General features: G+C 44.8%; 1 protein-coding gene across 5 annotated transcripts in view; it reads right to left on the bottom strand.

The window, feature by feature from the left end:
• The window catches only part of pik3r2 (phosphoinositide-3-kinase, regulatory subunit 2 (beta)), a 51,121-nt gene that overhangs the window by 13,823 nt on the left and 14,158 nt on the right, over positions 1-23,140 (bottom strand). For 3 of the 5 annotated variants that reach the window (XM_088622453.1, XM_088622454.1, XM_088622455.1), the window contains exons 3-9: positions 8,997-9,089; positions 5,935-6,009; positions 4,169-4,312; positions 3,080-3,278; positions 1,954-2,039; positions 988-1,093; positions 89-187 (exon numbers count right to left, since the gene is read on the bottom strand). In XM_088622453.1, the coding sequence (XP_088478579.1) occupies positions 89-187; positions 988-1,093; positions 1,954-2,039; positions 3,080-3,278; positions 4,169-4,312; positions 5,935-6,009; positions 8,997-9,089 (802 nt within the window). The remainder of the gene's footprint in view (positions 1-88; positions 188-987; positions 1,094-1,953; positions 2,040-3,079; positions 3,279-4,168; positions 4,313-5,934; positions 6,010-8,996; positions 9,090-23,140) is intronic. The other 2 variants (XM_088622457.1, XM_088622456.1) reach the window with 2 other exon arrangements.

The raw sequence follows: 23,140 nt of genomic DNA, 5'->3' as shown, positions 1-23,140 counted from the left end.
GGGGGAAAAAACAGGATGATGGCCATTTCTGATTACGGAGCGAAGCGTTTCCCGAATTAACGGTTGCAGCCGCGGAAATCGGACGAACCTGAGGGTGAGTGTGTACTCTCCTTGAACTTTGCTGGAGGCGTCTCGGACCAGGAACGTGCCGTCAGGGGTATCTCTCATCTTTTCATTCACCTCCTCTCTGGAACACAAGACGCCGGCTGTTACGTAAAACACGTAATATCGACAAAATATCCAGTTTTTCCTGGGGTCATGCAGTTATGCGGGCAGCGCGGTGGCTCTGTGGCTCAGGATCTGTGCCTGTGGCTGGAAGGTTGCCGGTTCGAAACCCGCAGCCGGCTGAGGAATCCTACTCCGTAGGGCCTCTGAGCAACCTGAGCCCTTAACCCCAACTGCTCCAGGGGCACTATATAAATGGCTGACCCTGCACTCTGACCCCAAGCATCTCTCCCCGTCTGTGTGTCTCATGGAGAGCAAGCTGGGGTCTGCGAAATGACAAATTCAGAATGCAAGAAATTGTACATGGCCAATAAAGTGATCTAATCTTAAAACTTTTTTTTTTTGCTTTAAGATCAAAGACACACATGAGAAGATGAAAGGTCCTGATTTTCATCCAACCCACTCCACACAGCGCAAATCTGACTCAGATTATTTTTACTACCCAATAATATTGAATTTAGGTTATTGAATTTTATGCTCTTTTGCCTCTTCCTTCAGTATTCTCTAGCAGTGCACCTCATTGACAAGCTGGGAAAGAATGTCAGTTTGCAGACTTTATACTCATTCACATTTATGGTACCTGATGTTTTGCGATGACTGGCAACTTGAGTTTTAAGAATTCTTGTGTTTTGTTAGTTTTCTTTTTTTGCCATACAAGAAAGAGAAAATCTGACTGTGCCGAGCATGAGGCCTTGTACTGAAAGGTTGTGAATATGGATCCTGACCGCATGGCAATCGAGAGATTTCATACAGGCTTCCTACCTGGAAATATCCCCCCAGTACCATTCTGCATCGGCCAGTAGGCTGCTGTTCCCATTGGCCACCAAGCTGGTCAAGGCCTTGGTCTTCGGAGGCTTCGGAGGCAGAGCTGTTACAAACACAATCAACGGGTCAACCAACCACCTGATCACTGAAGTGTGCATCCACACTACAACTGCAAGCACTCGTCTTCCCAAGAGACAGTCTCTGAGGCTCACAGAGCAGCACCTTCCTAAAAAAAATCCATCTAAAAAATTGGGACAATACAGCTTTAAGCTCTAGTAGATGAATGTAAAAGAATGAAAACGATGCAGCGACTTCAGTTTACAGTGGCTGTAAAAAAACAATGTTAATTCACAAGTTTTCCTTGGGATTAAAACAAGCTAAAAAAATGACAACCATTTTAACATGGTTTTAAAAATAACATTTGTTACATAAATAAGCAATGTATCTAAAAAAATATGAACATAGCAATGCAGGCCTGCTATCCAGCTGACTGTAATATCTAGAATGGATGCATACAGGACGATGTCTTCAATTCATCCCAATTCCATCAAAGTGTTCGCTGGAGCCACTGGGAAGAAGATCAAAGCACTAAGATGGAGCTGTGAAACCCCAAGTAATGCATATAAAAATACACTGAACAGACACGCACTGTGGCTCCGCCTGAGCATAATTGGATTAGTAAATCAAACTATTTTTAAAACTTCCCAAATAACGTCCGCTTGCTTAAGTCTGTTGGTTTTCTTGCACTACTCTCTTTATATTTCTCTCAACCTGGGATTTATATTTTTTTGTTCTTCAATACGCTGCAGAAAGATGCGGCGACGCAGGTGCCAGCAGCGAACCGGGCCAGAGGGAGCAGGGAGGGGACTTGTGCCGACTGCCCCTGCAGAGCCCCAGATCCCTCCCTCCCCTGCTGGCCCACGAGTATCAGTGTGTGTGTGTGTGGGGGGGGGGGGTCTCTACCTGGTGGAGGCCTCTCCTGCTCCCAGCTGCGCTCCAGAAGCAGCCTCTCCAGCACCAGCACAGGGAAGTCCGAACTGCCTTCGAAACTGGGGAGCGAGCGAAGACGGGAAAGGGACAGTGTTAGTGCAAGACGTGAGCCCCAGGCACTTGAGTGGAGTGCAACCTTAGATTGACTTCAACACCAGACTGGACAACTCGGTTATCAGTCTGAACACGGAAGATCAGACACTAGAGCAGAGCGTGCCAGGCTTCTCAACGCATAAGGTTCCTTTCAGAGGTCTGGCTCATGTTTCAAGGTTATATACTACAAATCCGAAGAATGCACTCTCAATTACACGAACAAGCAAATTGACTCGCGGCTTGAAAATTAGCTGGGCAATTCAGAGTGTTCTATTTTAAGATTTTGTAGGAGTCCTGATCTGCATCTTTGTTTTTCTCGTGAGGTTTTAATAAGTATGTGCTCTGCGTGCACAGATTAAACCCTTTGCGTTCCGGAAATCTTAAAAGAAAACTTAAATTTGAACTAGCGCACAAACAGCAGGGTTGAGAGGGTTGCAACAGAAGATGCAAAGGGGCAGACAACAGACCAATAAAATAAAAGCCTTTCTAAAGAAGAATCTGAAAAGGCTCAGGGAAGGTGACTCTCTGATATCCTTGTGGAGTCAAACAAACGAAGGCTGCAAGACGGGGAGTAGGAAGACAATAAGTCAGACAGGTACCGATGTTCCAAGCCATATAGAGCAGGATGCCAGTGCAAAGACGCCAGGACAGGAGTAATGTGATCACCTGCACGTGACCAGGAGTCTGCCTGCCGAATTCTGGACATACTGCAGTTTAAGAGTGGAATTTAGATACCCCACGTTGCAAGTAGGGTGCTGCAGTAATTAATTCTAGGGAAGGCAAATGTGTTGACCAGCTTTTGAGCTACAGTTGGAGACAACAACATAGGACTTCTAGTCTAGCGATATTTCAGAGATGGTAGAATGATATTTGCCATATGGTTCAAACGTCAAGCCTGGATCATATATCACCCCCAAGGTCTTTAATTTAGATTGAAATTTAAGTACAGAGCCATCTACAGATAGGGTTACAGCACTGACTCTTGCGCAGTTCAGCTGGTACGCACCCCATGCTGGGAACCCGAAGAACCAATGGCCCAAAGATCTGGCTGAGCAGGTGGATGTCCAGGCCGTTCCTCTCCGAATTCTGGCACACGTTGCACAGGTGTCTCAGCAGGTACTGCAAGGTGAGGAGGTTCTGCAGAGGAACAGCAGGCTGCTCCAGAACCAGCATCAGCTGCTTGCAGCTTCCGGCTGTGGCGGCTTCTGGGAAAGAGACACGAACGTGCGTCTCTGAACGTGCTTCTGATCCAGAGGCGTGACTCCACTAGAACTGAACCCACACTTGAAACTTTCATTCACAAAGATTTTGAAGAACTCGCCCCGAGGTCCTTCAAGAAAAGGCTCGGAGGATTGATCCAACAACCGGTTCGATAAATGGATCAATAACCTTCAGGAAAACAGATCAGAAGGAAATGCCTAGCCTTCTCCTCCTTGAAACATTTTTTTAAATTTCCCAGATTTTACAGATTAAGGCTATTATATCTCTGCCACGGTCTGATTTATCACAAGGACACTAATGCCTTTGTTCACATGCGTGATACTGACAGATCCTTTCAGAAAAAACATTTTCTGAGACACCCCTCTTACAATTTCTAGGCGAGTAGAAGTTACCATCCAAGATCACAGATCTACCACACAATGTGCAAGAATATTTTACCCTTGAATCAGGCAAGGGATAGCACCAAAAACTACACTGCCAAGGATCTCCAGAAAAATCACAATATTTCCAAGTCTGGTCCTGCAGAGGCCCAGTGCAGCTCGTGCTGCAGGTCATCCCAGATCCCCTTATTTTTTTAGATTAAGTAAATTACTGTAAGTAAGTTACTGATCAATTAAGCATCTAATTGCTCAACTTTGATTCTTCAGAGAGCCTTTATTTTTCCTGATTTAAATAACTAAGGTACTTTTGAAACACAAATCACTGTTTTAAACACAGATAATTTGCGTTGCGTCTTTAGAGATGATTTAAAGGTGATCTATAAATGCTGCTGGCTGGGAGCTCTGCAGGACCAAGGCTGCAGAGCCATGATGTTATAGAAAGGACCCGATTCATCTGTGTCAGTCTGTTCCACGATCACCGTTTTGCTGCCTACCGGTGCCCTGCTGCGTGGCCGCCTGGAGCTCAGAGCAAACTGCTGGGGGGATGACGGGAGTGGGCAGGTCCTGCAGGTATCTCTTCACAGCCTCGGTGAGCACCTGGAGGTCACACTGTCCCATCTCCCCTGCGGGCAGCTCTGCTTCGGGAAATGAATCACAGGTGAGCACTCCTGCCCCTGTCTGTCACCTGTCCTTCAGGTTCTCCTCAAGAGACACCGGGGGTTGTAAAACAGACTTTACGGGGAAATTAGGAACAATCCCCTTGCACAACAGTCTAATCCATTTTATAGTCAATGAGCATTTACATGTTATTACATGCATGACACAAAAAGTAAAATGACTATAACTCAGCATGTCGCTCGTTTTGCTCGAAATAATCTTAAAATACTCCATAGCTTATATAAAAAATATCTAAAAAAACATGAACAGTCTGCTTTACTGCCAGGTCAATTCACAAATAGATTAAAAGCTCACTGCAGCTTTAAACTTGTGATGTTTATGGCAACTTCATTAGTGTTCATTGTCGTTAATTTACATCTTTCAGAAACAGACGGCATGTGATCTGTGTGCTATAATTCAAGTACCATAATGTTCAACACAGCATCTCACAAAACAAAATAACCAAAAAAGACCTGAAGGAAAAGTACAGGTAGCTTCGACAAGTTCAATGTTCTAAGGAATGGGAGTGAAATACTATACAGTATAAAGAATGAGGTCAAATGACACAGGAGAAACACCCCTGGTATCTTTCAAAGCAAACAGAGGATTTATGCCTTCTTATGTAAATGCACTGGTGAATTGTTATGCTGAAAGCCAACAGGAGCCAGATGAGATTGCCAGCCTCTGTTTAATACTGTACTCCAGCTTTGAAACTGCTGAAATGAAATATACTTTACAAAAGTGTGTCTGGACATGTTCAAGGCCGCAGCAGAAGCAGTCACCTGATATCAGTGGTTCCTGCAAGCTGCAACCTGCTCCCACTTTCTGCATGCCCTCACCAGCCCTGGCTGGGCACTCCGGCTTCTGGATATCGGTGTGTGCTGATAAGGACCCAACTCAAATGCCCTCCTGCCTACACACTGAAGGCTTTCCGATTACTGCCTCGGTTTTCAGCTGCAGACGGGCACTTGCAAACACAAAACACTTTGCCCCTTTTTGAATATGCGGGAGTAGGCCCACTGGGGAAATTTCATTCTGCACGTATACAGTACATGCACGTCAGACCCTGAAGAGCATCATATGGCAGTGTGTACATGTGTTACCCTACTGCTTGTTCTGTCGGGTGCACTGAAGCAAACTTAAGAGTGGTTTTTGCAAAACACCTCAATATGACGTGATGAAGGCGGCATGGTGGCACATGGGACCCTGGGTTCCCTTCTGGACCTGGGGTACTATCTGTGTGGAGTTTGTATGTTCTCTCTACATTTATGTGGGCTTTATCCAGATGCTCCAGTTTTCTTTCCACAGTCCAAAGACATGCTGGTAGGCTCACTGGCTTCTGGCAGAATAGGCCCAGGTGCGAGTGTGTGTGCGCATCCGTGTGCCCTGCGATGCCCTGCCTTGTGCCCACTGCTTGCCAGGGGAGGCTGCGGCTCCTCCAAACCCTGAATTGGAAGAATCCATTGGGAAATGGATGGATGGTGTAGCTGGGCAGTGGTAACCGGAGTTGCCGCGGAAGGGTTAATTTGGGAAAACGCAGCCCTAGAGAAGCCTGGAACTTTCCAGCACTGCTGTGCAGCGATCGGGAGGACCGGGCTCTTACCGAAATTCAGTGTCTGTCTCTGATCAACGGCAGCGGAGAAGCCAGGTGTCCTGTACAGTGTCTCGCAGTCTAGACCTGAAGGGAGTCAAGATGTTAGCTCATCGTCTAAAACAGTCTCTCCCTGGTCTTCTATCAGAAGGTCGGTCACAGATATAAACACTGAGAGCACAGCGGAGGATATAAATACATGTGGAGGCGCGACTCCCGAGACCCGAGGAGCTCTGGAAAGGAACCCGGCTGGACAGTGTCACCGGATCCCCAGGGTCCCTTCGGAAACATTACGTCTAGAGGCCGCAGGCCAGACGGGTTTATATTTTGAATGTCTGGCATTTAATATAAGAACTGTGAGAAGCTGTTACGCCCCATTTTAAACCGGGTTTCTGAAGCGGGGAGTTGAGGGGAAAACATGGAAGGAAAAAAAAAATTAAGACGGCTGAATGCAAGCTTTCAGCTCTTCCAGTCCTGTTGAATTAATTTGACGGCCTACAGAACTGCAGAACAGGTAGAGCCTGATCAGTATTCAGGTAACCTTTGCCACATCCTGCTTTAACAGATGAGCTACTCAGATATGACATTTGTGTAACAGAATTGTTTAAAAATGGAACTTTTTCTTGGGCTGAACAGTACTGAGTCTGCTTCTGGAACAGAGGGTCACTGGTTCAAGTCCTGGCTGGGGAGGGGCCAATAACCATCGGAATTAATTCTTTACACTGCCTTGGAAATGGAGCTCTAACTTGCCCCCCGAGGAGCTACTTTTAAAATAATTGAGCTCCTGCCCTCATTAGCTTTTTTTGGATGTCTGACACAACCAAGGGGCATCATTATGCTAATAGGAGAGACTGCTATTGAAAGACAAAGCTGGTTCCCAAGGTTCCAGCAGAGACATTCTATCAAGCTTTTGGGGCAGAAGAAAAATTAAATTTTCCACCCAGAACGTATGCTCCCATAATCCACACTAACAGTTAACACTCAGCTGAAGCTGACCTACAGAAAGGCTTTATAACGGACTGCAATCGCCAACGTCAAACGGAAAGGACTTGACCTCTCCCTTAGTGACTTCTGGCGACAAATGCAATAAAACCCACCCGAAATAAAAACATATATAAAAGCCACAATTCAGCTAAAAAGCACAAGGTTCAATCGAGTGAAAATAAATGAAAGGGTTTGAACTGGTCACGCTGGCCCAGATACAGCCCGTGTTAGTGTTTTGCTGAGTCACAAGGTTCTTGAAAGCTGGATGTCGAGTTAAAAGCCACCGAGACGCACGCAGAGGCGTCCGGTCTAATCTCTCCGCGAGAGCTAATTTCATACCAGGGGTTTGCGGACACAGGGCTGCACTCCTGCCTGTGTTATTACTTTCCGAAATCCCAGAGATGGGACTCCATGGGAAACCATGCTGCAATGAGAAACTCCGCAAAAGATGTCATTAGCCTCCCATTGGGCATCATCCAGAGCCGTTCTGACACCGTTCATTTGCTTTGATCGCGAAGGATCTGGACTGACGTGCTCGGAGCGCTCTCTCGGTCGCGGAGGCGACGAGGTGCAAGTGTGCCAGCGGAGCAGCACAGCTGCAGGCGTTCCGAAAGTTCGGACACTGCCGATGATTAATAAGACTGCGGGGCAGCACATGCATTATAAGAAGCTAATGGCTCGGCAATATTCCAATTTAGAACGGAGGTTCCTAGGGACCAAAAGGAAATGGGAAGACGACAATTCCATATTCTCTGCAGGATATGTGCTTATACAGTATGTGTGAATAACGTGTATTTGGAGGAAATAAAGTTAGGTTTAAGTGCCTCTTTGTTCCCATTGTTTTGCTGTAAAATAAAAAATGAATGATATGAACTATAATAATTTTTAATGCTGCACTAATGAATAACATGGGAGAATAAGGTAATCCAGGGCAATTCTCACTTCCCAGATTTCTCCAGCTCTACAGTATGTGCTCCATCATGACTTTCCTCTTTAAGGCTGTTTCTTCCCATATCAATATAGCCAGCGGGCGTGAACCTCCGTATCTTTAGCCGAGAAAAGCAGGCTTCCTTGCCGAGTCACAAGACTGATGTTTCTTTACCAAAGACTAATCCATTTTCCAGCAGCTCATAGTGCCTCCTACTTACACAACACTGAACGTATTCTTTGGCAGGCACCTGCGTTCAATTGATTGTCGCAGTCCAAACACCACTTTTATTGGAATAACAACTGTTTGTGAAACAAAAATAAACACAGAGGAAGATAACCGATTCCATTGAAAGGAACATAAAAAGAAAGAAGTGATAACGATCAGAAAATGCTCTAAGGAAGCTGGCAGAATCAAAATGTGCATTTCACCATGTGATAAGAACAGCACTGTGAACCTCTCACCTTCCTAACCCCCAACACCTGTTCTCCCTGCTTTTAGATTGGCTTTGCTGGATTTTGGTTTGGTGCTCTCAAGACACTGACACAAGGATGGTGCCAACGGACAAAAAAAACACACATGCACATGCGCACACGCAATCTACAGTCCAGAGGCCCTAGACCTGTCTGTGATCCACCACGAGAGACAAACCCGAAATGCACCTGGCCCACTCTGATCTTCGTTCTCTGCCTCATTCCCGTTGGATAACTAGGAGAGCTTTTACCCTCACACCGGGGATAAAAAGACAAGACAACTGAATCTGACAGCTACAAATGGGCACGTGCCCCTTTCTTTCCCCTGCCTTGGTTGCTCTGTTGACCCAGGACGCGCCCATGCTGCCCCTGCCTCAAAAGCACACTAAGGCTTCCATCTTCCCAACCAAAGCTTCACAAAACCTTCCTGTACTGCTGTCAAGACGGAGTGGCATAGTATCAGGGCGATAGACTCCTCCAGGCTGGTGGGGAGACACCTGGTGTATCTTTGAACACAGTGTTTAAGCCAGGCTGCTCCTGCAAAACCTGGTTAGATAACCTGGTACCAAGGCCTGTGTGTTAAAAGCAACTGAGAGCCTCGATGCCTCGTTAAGATGCCCGATAGAGTACGAATAAAGTTGAGAAATGTCATCTTGATATCCTGCGATAGTGCTGTGGGACATTTTTACCTTTCTTCTCTATGGCTTCTACCAACTTGACCAGGACAGGGGGGGCACTTTCAGGGGGTGAGAACTGCTCAGTCAAGTCCAGGACAGAGAGAGCTGAAAAAGAAAAAGAAAACAAATGTGAACTCCTGACATCTCACCGAGAGTTCAGAAGGGTGTAGGCCGACATTTTTCCCAGCAAATGAGATGTTACAAAGCCTTTTCCTATTTTCATTCTTCCTTAAAGCATATTTGCTATTCAACATCTGCAAGTACACAAACAAATGCTCTACGTCATACAAACAACTTTCACCCGCATGTTTTAAGATAACACAAATGAGCTGACAAGCTACACATCTATTTCTATAATGTAATGGAACAAAAATCACAAATACAAAATCGTCACTGTAATGCTCATCTTCAAAACTGATTTAATTGGTTTCAATGGTCTAGAAAACTCAGCTGTGTAACAGGAGAACATTATGGTTCCGAACGAAAAGAAGCCATTCAGCATCTGGGCTGAATAAACTTGAATGAAAAACTGCTTCATTCTGGATTAGCCTGGGACTAATACAGTGCCTCAGTTAAACACAGCTATTTAAAGAACTAAGAAAGCAGGGAGGTGGGGTGATAATTTAACAGTACTATTGCACAGCACTTTGAGTCATCCCAGCTGTTATTCTTTAATTACCAACTTAATTAGATGTGCCTTTTTTGCACACAACCACTTATAATTAAGGCCAAAGGAATAAAAAAAAAGCGCTCAGTCTACTTTGCTACCCAAAAAAGCCAAAACAACCAAATGTATACAAGACGTAAAAGATGGACTTTGTTATTATCCGTTTCGGATTTCGAAAGACTTTCTTTTTTCTAATCGACTTCAGAAGACACTAGTGTCCTTGAAAGTAGGTCTTTCTAGTATTTTATTTCCCGGGTTGTTTTTTTTTTTAAAAAAAAACTGTAAAGTGGGAACACATGCATGGACACATCACAACGGTGAGCTCTGAAGAGGGGAAAGCCTTCTCCTTTAAGAAGCCAGCTGCAATTCAAGTGGCCTTTAAATAATTACACTCTGACTGAAACAGGCCTGCTTCCTACTATTTTTGGGCCTGTTCACTGAGGCCTTTGCGTGAGGAGGCTGAGAAAGCTTCGACAGGGCACAATAAAGGATTTCAATAAAACTCCAAACAGGCAAAACCCCAGTGGCTCTGAGCCAGAGCCTCTTTTTCAGTCAAAACCACAAAGCACAGAGCTTGGCAGCGCAAGGCTCCTGGCAGAGCAAAGCTAAACCACGTCTGATTATTAATTTTGGAGTTCAGACAAAGTGCCATGTCAGCACATTCCTGCGCTCCGCTGCACGTTAAACATGGAAACTTCTCTCCTCTCCGCTCACCGGGGGCTCGCTGCTAATGCCCCGAGTGCCGATTCCTCCGCAGAAAAAAAAAGGATTTCTTTCCTTTCTTCTTGCATTCTAACCTTCTACCACTTCCCCAAGTCAAGATTATTCCTCACAACAAAATTAACAGGGTCAACAGATAGGGCTGATATTAGCACAATAGAAGACAACGGAAAATAACACCCTCTTGCCCCAGCCCTGCATTCTACACCCCTCAAAGAGTGGAGGGGCAAAAGTGACAAGAAGCCAAAGACAGCCACCACCTTCAGAGACAACACAACTCTTCACTGGCAGCTGCTGAGGAACTGTCATGGCCGACCACTTCTGTAACCATGGCTACCCCTGCCCCTTTGTCAGCTGGGCCTGTAGAGCAGAGACTGGGACAGAAACCCTGTTTGCTGCCCTGAGAAGAGTTATGAAAACTTTTTTCTTTTTTAAAGATGACTGCATGCAGACAAGGTTGCTGATAACCTGCTACTGCAAGAAAAAGTAGCAGGTCTTTAACAAAAAAGGGTTGTGGGTGACTGGAACAAACTACACAGCCTCGTCAAAAAAAATTACATCCTGGCTTCTTTAAGGAAATGAGATTCTTAGCTGAATTAGCTATTAGCAGTCAAACACAATAGATGGGTGTGTTCTTAGCTGTACAAATTAAGAAAGTTTAAGGAAATAATTGCTGATTAACTGTTCTTTGGTGCTAAAAATCCCTTGTCAGTCTTCCAGCTTTGTATTAAATTGAACACCTGGATCCATTTACTATGGACAGTAAACGTCAGGTTTTAGTTAATATGTGCAGTACTTAACATCACGAAAGATGGAAGGTTAATTTTCAGGATGATCCAAAAGAGGACAAAGAGCCCAACTGAATCAAGGTCATATTGCAAAAGCACTTTCAAATGTAATAAATAAATGTGTCTGCAAAGGAGTTAGGGCTTTGAATTAAATGACCATCTTTGGATCTTACAAGGTGCTTCTGCAGTTTTGGAATGTGTAGCGTGTGCCAGGTAAGCATTTATAAAACAATGAATGAATACCGCACCACTTTTTGTGCTCTGCCTGGAGAGCAAAAGGAGAAAGTTCTAAGAAAGGTATTCCCCAGAAGGAGTCACTTTGAAGCTACAGCTCCAAAAACAAACAAAAAAACTTCTTTACGACATAAAATATCGGCAGCAGGAGAACAGCAATATTAGCGGTCGGAAGAATCAAAGGTATGCCAAACCCTTCTTCTCAGGGTATGGACAATACTTGTAACGGGTCACTACGTACGTACAGTGTAAGGAGAGCAATGCATTTCCAGCTCAACTGAAACAGATCCTCTATGCACGCAATCTCGCCAGTGATCAATCTAATGACTGCTCCACCATGCAGGCATGCAGGTCAGAAAGGGGCTCTGCTTCATTGAAAGAACACAAGCTATCAGAATCTAAGAAAACTCTGACATAGCAGATCAAAACGTGTAAAATGTGAGCAAAACGCACTCCTGGATTCCAGGTTACTTAAAACCAGAGACACCTCTCGGGGTTTTGAACGTAATGTTCATGACATCTTATCATTGCCAACCACTGTAAGCTCTGGAAAATTGTCAAGAGAGGGTGTAGTCGATTTTATTTACGGATTTAAGCCCCGCAACTGCATCCTTCTGGAATTCTGATTGTGGTCACTGTGATTAAAAGGGTGTAAAAATGAGTGGGCAAAGGGATTTTTAGTTCAACTGGGAAAAGGTGAGAAACTAGGCTTTAAAATTTAAAACTGAGGCGAGATCAGAGAGATGACCAAAATGACTTCTGGGAACTTTTTAATCTTGATTTAGACTTCACACAAGATGAGCTATGAAAGCAACAAATTCCACTCACGTTCTGCAGTGAAATTATTTTTTTCTGGTCAAAGCTCAATAAACAGCTCTGGAGGTGTTCTAATAAATTTGCACACTACAACACGTTAAAAGCTGGCCGAGGAAGAGCTAGAACTCCAGTCTCAATTAAATGTACTTCAAACTAGGTAAATTGACTTGACAACTCCCAACAGGTAACTAATTAATGACCTGCGGACTTAGGTGAGACTGTTTCCTGGCAGTGTGACAAGTTCTTGGCACAATGTCCTGTTGTCTGTGCTTGATTTATAGTCAGTCTTGCACAGCCAGCAGCTCGGCTGCTGAAATCTTCCAGATGTGTGAGTGACAAGACTCAAAATGTTACACGGAAAGTAGGGAAAGAAATGCAACCATGCTCCAGGCAGGAGTGAGTGTTACTCAAGACTCTGAAGCCTACTGGTGTAGCACTGATGTACTTCCCCTGATCCCTTACTTTTCCGGTTTGTCTAAGAAGGGCAGATAACCTGAGCACCAAGGGAAAGTTCACCACATTTGCAGCATCATTTTGTTTTCCAAATAATAAGAGGAGCTGCATTTCCAAAAGACTTCAATGTAGTCACTCCCACCCCCCATTTAAAAAAAGTAAACTTGATGGAATGCATTTCATGCCACATGTCTGAAAAGCTTTTTTTCCTGCAACACCATTTGAGCAAAGATCATTACTGCTAGTACCGCCTATTGTGTTGGTTTCCGGTAAAGGTCATGCTTGTATGTTGGTAAACAGATCTGCACACTCGGCTACCTGATAAAACTGTTAAAAAGCGTTATTCTTATAAATGCCAAATATGCACAAAAACCCAACATTCATCCAGTACTTTGCACTCGGATGCCTGACAATCAAAGGACAGGTTCTTACACTTATTTCATACCACACTCACATTCTGAAAGTACCCACAACTCGTATATCTTTAACCATGGGCAAAGGACCAAAAGGATCCTAGATGCCAGGTGTTGGAGAAACAAGGGCCAACAAATAAATCTACAACAACACCATCCAACTGTATTACCAAACTGGCATGATTAAAGGACAGGAGATGACCGTAATGGGATGGGGGAGAGAGTGCCGTCATTTACAGACTGGCTGCAGAAATCCCATCGCAACACAACGATCAGGCAGGAGAGATACCTGCTACCCCTTTAACTTCCCACCATGAACTTCGCTCACTCTTCGGGCAACGCAGCTCCTACAGCCAGATTCCGTGCAAAAGTATAAGGATCTTTGGAAATGCAGCTGTAGCCCTGAAGTCATCCTTGGTTTCTGGAGAGCAAACCAACTAATCATTACCCAATTATAGTTGCCTAAGCAGTCTGCGTCTTGGCGTGACTAAGAGTCGCGACTGAACATGCCTCGGGAAAGAGCAAACGAAAGCATAAAAAAAACAAGTTTTGTAGCCATGGAAACCCGTATTTACGCCTGCTACTTTTTCTGGTCTCTTTCACATGCCATCACCAACTCATGTATCATGTGCTTCTTATAGTAGCCTTGGTTGGTCTCTTAAAATCTTCTTTTTCTTCCAGTCCCTCAGAGCATCTGATCTTTTTCGCCAACATGCCTAGGCTGCAAAGGACCAGGTGAAATTCTTCTCTTTTTAGCAGGCAAAGATTCTGGTCAATTACCGGACTTCACCCGGTTCACTTCAGCCATCTTGGAAGCTACGTCTCGAGAGTGTGGTCCACCCACCTCCTTCACAGACCACGGATTGGCACAGCACCACATAGGAACAAATATGCTAGTGAATTAGATGAAAACTCTGAAATGTAAGAATATGATGAATATTTCAAGTGAGCAGAGATGGAGCTCGCTTGGCTACTAGTATCTAAGAGATATGAGGATCTCATCCAGGCATTCCCTGAAAATTCAGATAGAAACACCTTCAACATGGTGGACAAACCTCTGTCCCCCCCCCCCAAGAGCTGGGAACAAAAAGTCCATTAGCTACGGTATTTTGGACTGGCTTAAAAACGTGTGACTGTCCAACGTATCTCCAACATACTTTTATCTCCTCTTAACCAGCAATCAAACGCAATCACACGGCTCTGAGAGCTGCACATTTCCAACTCGTGGCATCCTGAGATTTTACCCCATTTAAGTTGATGATGCTTCCGCATGCACTTAGCACAAGGACAAGAGCACAATAGTCACTGTTGGATTGTTCACGTTGACTTTTCCTGGGAATGGCTTTGCCTGGGGTTGACACTAAAATACACCCTCGCATCCCGTACAGCAGTGCCTTGCTTAGCGCTGCTTCACTGCCTTCGTTTCAATGACTCCAAACACGCCTGCAGACCAGCAGACTACTCGTCCCAAGCTCCCCAGATAAGCCAATCAGGCCCTTCGGGGTAAATGTAGCTTCTCCCATCAGTTCCCCACTGCTATCGAGAGGAGGATTGAAGACAGATATTGGATCATTTACACAAGCCCTGACTGAATGAGCTGGGGCAGAGGTACTTCTCCTGTAACTATAGCTCAGCAATGAACTCTTGTCTGCATAATGATTTTTTAAATTATATTCTGTAGTGAAATATCAGCAGTGCTAATACTGATACCCCTCATACATCACTCATACATAAGAAGTAAAACACCTAGAAAAACACCCCATCAAACCAAACAACTACAACTGTCTCTCTGAGCACTGATTCTCACAGTGCTCCTTTTCCATTAAGCCAGGCCCTGCTGTATTGATTAATCAGCCGCCCAATTAAAAATGACTGATTCACCTCATGAGAGAGGAAAGGAATTCACATAATCCTTCACAGACTGGCTCGCTCCTCGCACTGTTTCTGAAAATCATCCTTGACTGAAAGTTTAGAATACCTTTACACTGAAAGCACATCAAATGTTTTGCTTCTCTGTCAAGGGCCAGCTAACCATTTTTGAATTTCTCCACATAAACAAACATGAAAGAGGGTTTCACATGGGTGTACCAATAACCAGCATCCACAACAATATGCCTCTTTGGGAGCAAAAATCTAAGCTCGCTGGTTTTGACCTTTTACTGCATGTGTAACACAAGACATCTGTTTTTGTCCTGTGTAAAAGAGGATCACAATTTATGCAGGCCGTACCGACGGCAATCTTCCTACCCTCCTGCTAGCTTTGCACATTAAATTTTTGAACATTCTTTTCACAACATAAATGCATGAACTGAAACAAGCCCAACTCCGGGGCCATGTGTTTCATGCATGCAGAAAGCTCTGAAGGATTGCTCAACACCAGCTCAGTGCGTGCCTTCACGGCTGAGTTGTTCGTTTACATTAGCGTGGACTATTTTCAAGCCAGCTATTTTTGTTGCTTATTCTGATTATTTTAATAATACACACATGTATAATTAGTCAACAAGAATGCATTGTGTATTAGGTTCTTGTGGCCTACTGTCTCCCAAGGGCAGATACAAGGAAGGGATCTGAGCGAGTGGACCGATCAACAAGCCAAAGGAGTTAAATTCTTTGATCCCTTTGCCTGTTTTTTTTTGCTGGGGTGGCGTCTGCTTGGCCCGCGCATTTAGAATGTTTACACCACCCCTACTCGCTGAGTGGAACAGCTGCTGGACTGGTCTACAGACCACTGTTGTCTAGTATCTGGTATTTTAATTGATAAGCCTTGCTGCAAGCAGACAGACCGCCTAATTTCACTGCCCGATCAGCCTGGGATGCGGCCATGCTTGCCTAGGTTATGCAACTGCTGGAAGAGTTTGCATGTTCAAAGTCGGGCATGGGGACTTGAGAGACACACACACAAAAAAAAATCAAAGTTGAGACACATTCAAAAGCCATGCTCTATCCTCACGTGAGCTCTGCGTCTCCGTCCGAGACGTGCTGCTCTGTGCTGCTGGACGACGAGGTTGTAACTTTGCGTCTCTTGATTGCTCTGGTTTGATCTTACCTCCCTTCTGTGGGGGGTGAAAGTACTAGGCCGTGAGGAAGTACTGGAGCAAGGATCGTCCGAGATGATCACTTCACCTGTGATGCCATTCCTTACTGATCAGGCTATTGCACGTAACACTACCCTTCCAGACAAACACGAGTATATAGGACTTAAGATGATAAGAAGCATCTGTGCTGGACTATCCAGTAAGGATCAGACAGTTCTCTGAACTGATGCCTTTGCAAAGTGCACATACTCCCTCATTAGCAATCCAAGTTATCAGCCTAGAATGATACGAATCCACAAGGCAGGACAGCTGGATCATTTACTTCTAAATGGGCAAAATCAGAATGTAAGAAAGGTTACAGACATTACAGGCTTGATAGGTTACCTAGTAGGTGACTGAGTCAAGGATTTTCTTGTACAGTCTTATTATACGTCTTGAAAGGATCAGCTTTAACAACATGGTAGGATAGCGTGTCCATTCACACCTGGCGCAGTTACAAAGGTTGGGGATATAAAGCAGAGCAAGCATGTAAAAGCTTAATTCCTCCCAAGCATTTTTTTTTTTTGGAAAGCCGACACAGACCAGTAGCTGCCAAAAGACTAGGAGCGATTTCTTTTTAAGGAATTCTGGGAGTGGGTAGTTAAGGGATATCAGCAACAGAATCAGATGGGTAAGTTAAAAAAGGTTGGGGGTATGGGAGGGTGGGGGAGAGATTCTTGCAGCAGTAGACAGTGAGAGGGAGTCTAGCAACAACAAAAAAAGACTAGTTCACCCTGAACAGGAAAGGGTACTGTGAGGCTTCAGCTACTGGAAAGACAGACAACAAAAAAGAACTTAAGTTAAAGAACTCACTTGAGGGGATTACCAGGCAGCGGATTCCTCCCTGCTTGGCAAGTTGGATTTCATGTCACATTTGCTCACACTGTCCTAACCGGACACTTTTTGCTTACAGCCTGATTATAACCAGGCCCTTGAACCCGGCTTGTAAGTAGTCAGACATAGTGTGTAGCAGCAGCTGAAAGGGAGCGTTCACACTCGGCAGAAAAACTCCCCGTGCCCCCGAGGCGTGAGGAACACCTTCCAGATGGCCCGGTTTGTGAGCACGGGCAACAGTCTCCGTCTGCAGATACGCCCAACAAAGTTTCAAAGAAACATCTTAACGGGGGACGGCGCAGTGCTGGAACCCTGGGTTGAGTTCTGGACTCATGGGGTGCTGTCTGTGTGGAGTTTGCATGTTCTCTCTGTATTTTGCATGCGTTTCCTCTGGGTGCTCCGGTTTCCTCCCGCAGTCTAGAGACACGCTGGGAACGGCGGCCCCGGTGTGAGTGTGTGCCTATCTGTCTCTGCATGTGCCCTGCAGTGGACTGGCGTCCAATCCAGGGCGTACCCTGCCTTGCGCCCGTTCCTTGCAAAGATAGGCTCCGACTCCCCCATGACCCTGTATTGGATAAAGCCAGTGGAAAAATGGATGGACTCCTCCCCAGCTTTTTCAGATTAGAACATCATCCTACGACACTGGGATCAGATCCCGCAGCTCTCCTCTCATTATCAGAACACAAACCAGAAAGGACAAAAACAAGGTCTTCCATCCCATCAGAAAGCTAAATATCTGCATGAATAACTGACTTAGGCGGGCATGCTGGCTGATGCTTTTATCCAAAGCAACTTACATTTGCATCCAATTATACAGGTGAATATTTTTACAAGACCAGTTTACTTGAAGTATCTTGCTCAAGGGTATAACAGCACTATCTCACACACATATCCAGCTGAACACGCCGGAGCTCCACACTTCTCTTTCTATTGAACCGCTTTTGTTCCTAGCCTCTGCAAAATGTAGTTAAATATTGATTTACATTTTCATTGTGGCACTTGTAAAACCATTTAGAGTGCTCAGTACAGTTCAGCATTCAGCAACAGAAAAAAGGAAACCAATTCTGTACTAAACTGTCTGGCAATGCGTCTCCCTCGGCTGTTACTGTTACAAATTTCATATTCCTCCGCATCTCAGACAGACACTAAAACATTGAATGCCATTGAACACCACAAGAACCTTGACTCCTGGGGACAAAAACAAGAGAAAAACACAACCCTTCTGAAGTGAACACTGTTCCTTGTTTTTAGCCTTCTTATTTTTAGTGGTACCATTTTAACAACAAGAGGATGAAAGCTAAATTGGTTGGTGCTCATAAACATGACTGCCCTCCCCAAATAAGGCACTTGAGGGTTAATTCTTTATGTAAAATTAAGATTACAGCCCCCCAAAAGCCTTGAAACACCTTTATTCCATCTGCAGAGACTGAGCCCGTGAGGTCAGTAAATGTGCAGCACTGATTCGTTAACATAAAGAGCTCAGTCCCCAGAGTTAAATTTCACCTTTAAGACAGAACATTAGCATTGTGTCTTTCTCAAGTTTGATTAACCCGCTGAAGCCTCAGCAAAAAAAAAAAGTCAGCATTGATTAGCAATCCGATAATGTAGGCTTCAAACTCGGTTGACATTTTCCGTGCGTGGAAGATCTGAACCCTACGGAGAAAGAGCTCCAAAGACACCCACCGTGTGGGACTGATTGCTAGAGAGAGAATACGATAACAGGGGAAAAAGAGGTAACAGGCCAAGCAAGGGAGCCACACAGAGCAGGAGAGCAAACCACAGAGAGGTGGAAGTATAAAAGGAGGCCCTTACAGCTATAAATTTCTTGGGCAGCTGTAGGTGCAATTTTCATTTCTCCCTGAGCTTGTGGTCTGGAAAGGCACTGAGCTGACCTGCCCCCTGAAGAGAATGAATAGAAGGCAAATATTGAAGTGGTGTCACGTGACTGCTGGGGAATGTGCCTGCTCAGCAAAAGCCCCCTACCTGATATACAAGTTCTTTCTCCAGATAGGGCTGGCGCACTGCCCGAGCTCCCAGCAAATTACAATTTACTGCTTCCTTCAGGGCACAGAGAGGGGAGGGGGGAGGAGAGCAACAGAGAGAGAGAGAGAGCAGGAGAAGGATAGAGAGAGGAGAGGGGAGAAATAGAGGGGGAAGGAGAGGAGGAAAGGGAAAGAGGGAGTGTGAATGAGAGAGAAAGGGAAAAAAATGAACAGAATGAACTTTGACGAGATGCACAGTTAGTAGGTACGTTGAACAGGGCACCCAGTTTCTTCCACTGCAGATACCTTTTCACCATTACACGACACCAACAGTTGTTATTCTTTGCTCGAAGTTCGTTTCCTGTAGGGATTCTCCATGAAAAGTCATCGCCAGGCGCACGCGTTCGTCACCTTCTCTCCTGCACGAAGGATCGTCGTTCGTAATGGGCGACTGGAAGGAGGGGGGTTACTGGAGGCAGCTGAAGTTCTCACTTCACCCGAGCAGTGAAGAAACAGGGCAGACACACGTGAACCCATCGAGGGTAACCTGAGGCACAAAGATTCAGCTCCGCTGTGGGAGTCGGCTTCCTAAACCACTAAAAATCATTTTCGGATGCCACTGGAGGCATAAATGATCAAGTGTTTTTGTGTTGATTGAAACGTGCAGCCTTTGCAGAAGCAGAAGCTGTCTCTGGCTTCAAGTTTTTACGAGAAAGCTTTCATCTCCAAATCCCCCTTTCTTCCAGTGCTACAGCGAGGTTTGTGTCAATAAGAACCCAACAGACATTTACTCTTCAACTAGTAAATGACAATAATGCAACACGGAGAAGAAACCAGAAGAAAATATAAAGACCAGAGATTTACAGCACAATCTGTTGTTTTTATGAATTATGATGGCCATTATAGTAATGGTCTGCCAAATACCAGCAAGAAAAGCAGGGGATTATGAAGAAGTAAACAGGAATCACCACTCATTAATGCCAAACCACTGGAAGGACTGTCAGCACAACACAACCGTATTTGTATGAAGGTGTGGTCATTAACCAGGCACTACATTACTCCATCACTGTGTAGCAGTCAGAGAAACGTACTACTGCTCTGAAGTAGCAATGGAGCATCTCTCCTATTCTCCTTCCAGCTCCGAACAGTGATCAGACCTTGTTTTATACAATATTACCCAGTTTCCTTCTTTCTTTAAACAGAGAGTGAAGCACGTCTTAAGCATGTCAAAGGTCTCCCCGCTTTTAAACACCCCGTCACTTTTTGAGAAAGCGCACACACGGCCTCGCAGGAGCGCCGGCTGGAAACACAAACGGACAGGCTGTTCCGACTACGCCCCGCCCCCGCTTTCCATTTTGGCTGAATTCGCCAGATTTGAAATGGAAAGTCTGCGCCGAAGCGAAGTCGGAAATAGCATTTGCGACTGCTGGACTTTGTTTAATCCGCGCAGACGGCCGTCTCCCGTAATCGCCCTTGACGGATCCCAGCAAGCTTGCGCTGCGAGCGACGCTCTGCAAGAGCCCCGACAGGTGCCCGCTGGACGGGACAAGCAGTTCGGGTTCGCCTTTGGCACGCCACGCAAGCCTCACAACGGGGAGAGAGCTGCTTCTCCGGGTGGTGTGTTCACGGTCTTGACACGTCTTGGTCCGTCCCCCCACCAAGTCAGCAGTTTCACCAGTACGACCGTATTTCTGAATTGAGAATGCAAGTAACGTTCAAATAAAAAAAACAACAACACACTATTTAATTCATTCATGCACTTAGCTGTTGTTGTATTAATTTATTTCTCGGTCACGCACAAATGCCCAATTATATCTCCTACAGAAGAGATTTCAAGAGAATAAAAACTTCCTCAAGGTGCTATGGCTTCAGCAAAGCTCTGCAAGAGGTGTTCTGGGAGAAGAATATTCAGATAGTCCAACATTAAATTATTATTGACTGAGTCTGATTAATCTGTTCATTTACATTTTTCAGCAATTAATGTAGGGAATAAAGGCAGACCCACTATGTACTAAATATTCTACAACACTCACTTTTTTGCCAGTTTTGTTGCCTTATCTGGTCTCATTCTATGGCTTTTACTTCCTTGTAATTTCAACAGAATTCATTTTATTTGCTACAAAATGATGAACAATTGATTGTCTCTTACAATGTGTTTTCTCTGAACAGTGCTGAAGTGTAGTTCTGTTTCTGTATACATAAAACTGTAAAAACACTTGAAAAATGTGTTTAGTTAATGCACAAGCATAAGTCACAATCACATAAACAATGTAACATAGATATAACTGCTAAATCACACATTAAAAGGTTGTTTGTCAGTATCAGTGAAGTGTTTATAGTAATACGTCTATACGTTTATGTACACAAAAATATGTAGCTTAAGTATTCACTTTTTCTTTTATTGTTTATTAAACAAAAAAACCATCCAACATCTTAAACATTTAAAAAAAAACTGCTCCTAAAAGGAAGTTCATTTCTTTTACAGTAGGCTAACAAATAAATGCTTTGAAACAGGTTTTTAAAGTAATAACGAAGGAAAAGGACACACCACATACCCTACTAACAAGTAAAGTAACAGCCTGTCCACCCCTTGTCTAACTGCTTCATCCAATACAGGGTCATGGGGGAGCTGGGGTCTATCCCAGCAAGCAAAGGGCAGAAGGCAAGATACCCCCTGGATGGGACCCCAGTCCATCGCAGGTCACAGACACAAGCACGCACACACTCTAACAAGCGGCGTGTTTTTCCAGAAGCCAATTAACCCCCTCCTCGTCTGTCTTTGGACCGTGGGAGGAAACCAGAGCACCTGGAGGAAACTCACGCAAACACGGGGAGAACATGCAAACTCCACGCAGACAGCACCCCATGTCTGGAATGCAATGCTAACCAACTGCGCCACCCTGTCCACCTTGAGTGCCTGATTTTTGTACAATTTCACACGGTTTAAAAAAACTTGTCACTTGTTTCCCAATGGAATTCAGCTGTGGTCCAGGCCTGTTCTGGAGACAAAAATGCACAAACTAATGCTGTCTGGACAGTTCTCTGGAAAGCATGTCTATAGCTACACAGCAGACAGTAAGAAAAGGCATACAAGCTATGATCTTTATAAATCCTCCTGCAAAAACTGTGGCTAAATCGGAAAAAGAAGAAAGGGGATACATAATCATGTTAATTTAATAAAAACCAAAGCGTTTTGAATAAAGTAAGCTCCTAAAATTCTTGGATAATTTTGCTATATTGTTTCAATTTCTCTTGATTGATTTTTTTCTCCAATGCATATCATCTAAAATGCACCCTAAGGGGGTGCACATTGGCCGTTTTTCAAAGAGCATGACATCATCACACAGCACGGAATCAGGACACAGGCTTTAATATTGCAGCAGACAGCAGAGACCCCTGTAAGTGCCGGGTTATTCTGATAAAGACCTTCACGACGTCTCCGGGGGTGTGAGTGAAAACCTTCTCTCGGAGATGGGGAAGTGGGCAAAGTCTAGATCCCAAAGTGACAACACGTGCAGGTAACTCTGGTGTCTCTAAAACCTCCACTTCAAGATTTGCAGTCCTAGTGTAGTGGCAGCTACCAAGGATCTATGTCAAAGATTGAAAGGGTGGATAGACACTGCGTAGCACATCCAACCTGATCACAGAGGCACGATGGTGACGGAACCCTTCTTTTTCGATTTGGCTTAATGTAACTGGCATTCACACACACACCGCCCAGACCTCCCACTGCTTCCCAAACTACCCGGCTGTTTGCTGGACAGCCTTGAGCCTCCTACTGAGGACTCCTCCGAACCAGCCTGCTACAGTGCATCACAGCTCACACAGGCCAGCCTCTGTTCAAGTACACTGGGCATTTGCCCTTTGCTAGGACTCATCCACTCTTGGAAGGCTACCTGGAGCACCTTGACAAGCCACTCTCCTTCACAGCACTCCAGGAAACCTCACGCAACGAGCTGCAAACATCTCCGACTGCTCCCTTTATCAAATTACTACTTGGAATAGGCATTTTACTTTTCCATTGTAACCCGTTATTTAAGGATTTACTATAGCCTCTCAAGTACAAACCTCTGATACAGCCCCCACGCAGGCCATAAACAAACATGACAATCACTCAAGCTTGGTTTTAAAACCAAAGATATCAGAAGGGGCCACCTATTTGTTTGAAGTCTGCA

Source organism: Lepisosteus platostomus, chromosome 27 (assembly GCF_059453375.1).
Source record: "Lepisosteus platostomus isolate fLepPlt1 chromosome 27, fLepPlt1.hap1, whole genome shotgun sequence".
NCBI classification, from domain to species: Eukaryota; Metazoa; Chordata; class Actinopteri; order Semionotiformes; family Lepisosteidae; genus Lepisosteus; species Lepisosteus platostomus.
The sequence above is the reverse complement of the archived record's forward strand: the minus strand, read 5'-3'. Positions and strand labels throughout refer to the sequence as shown.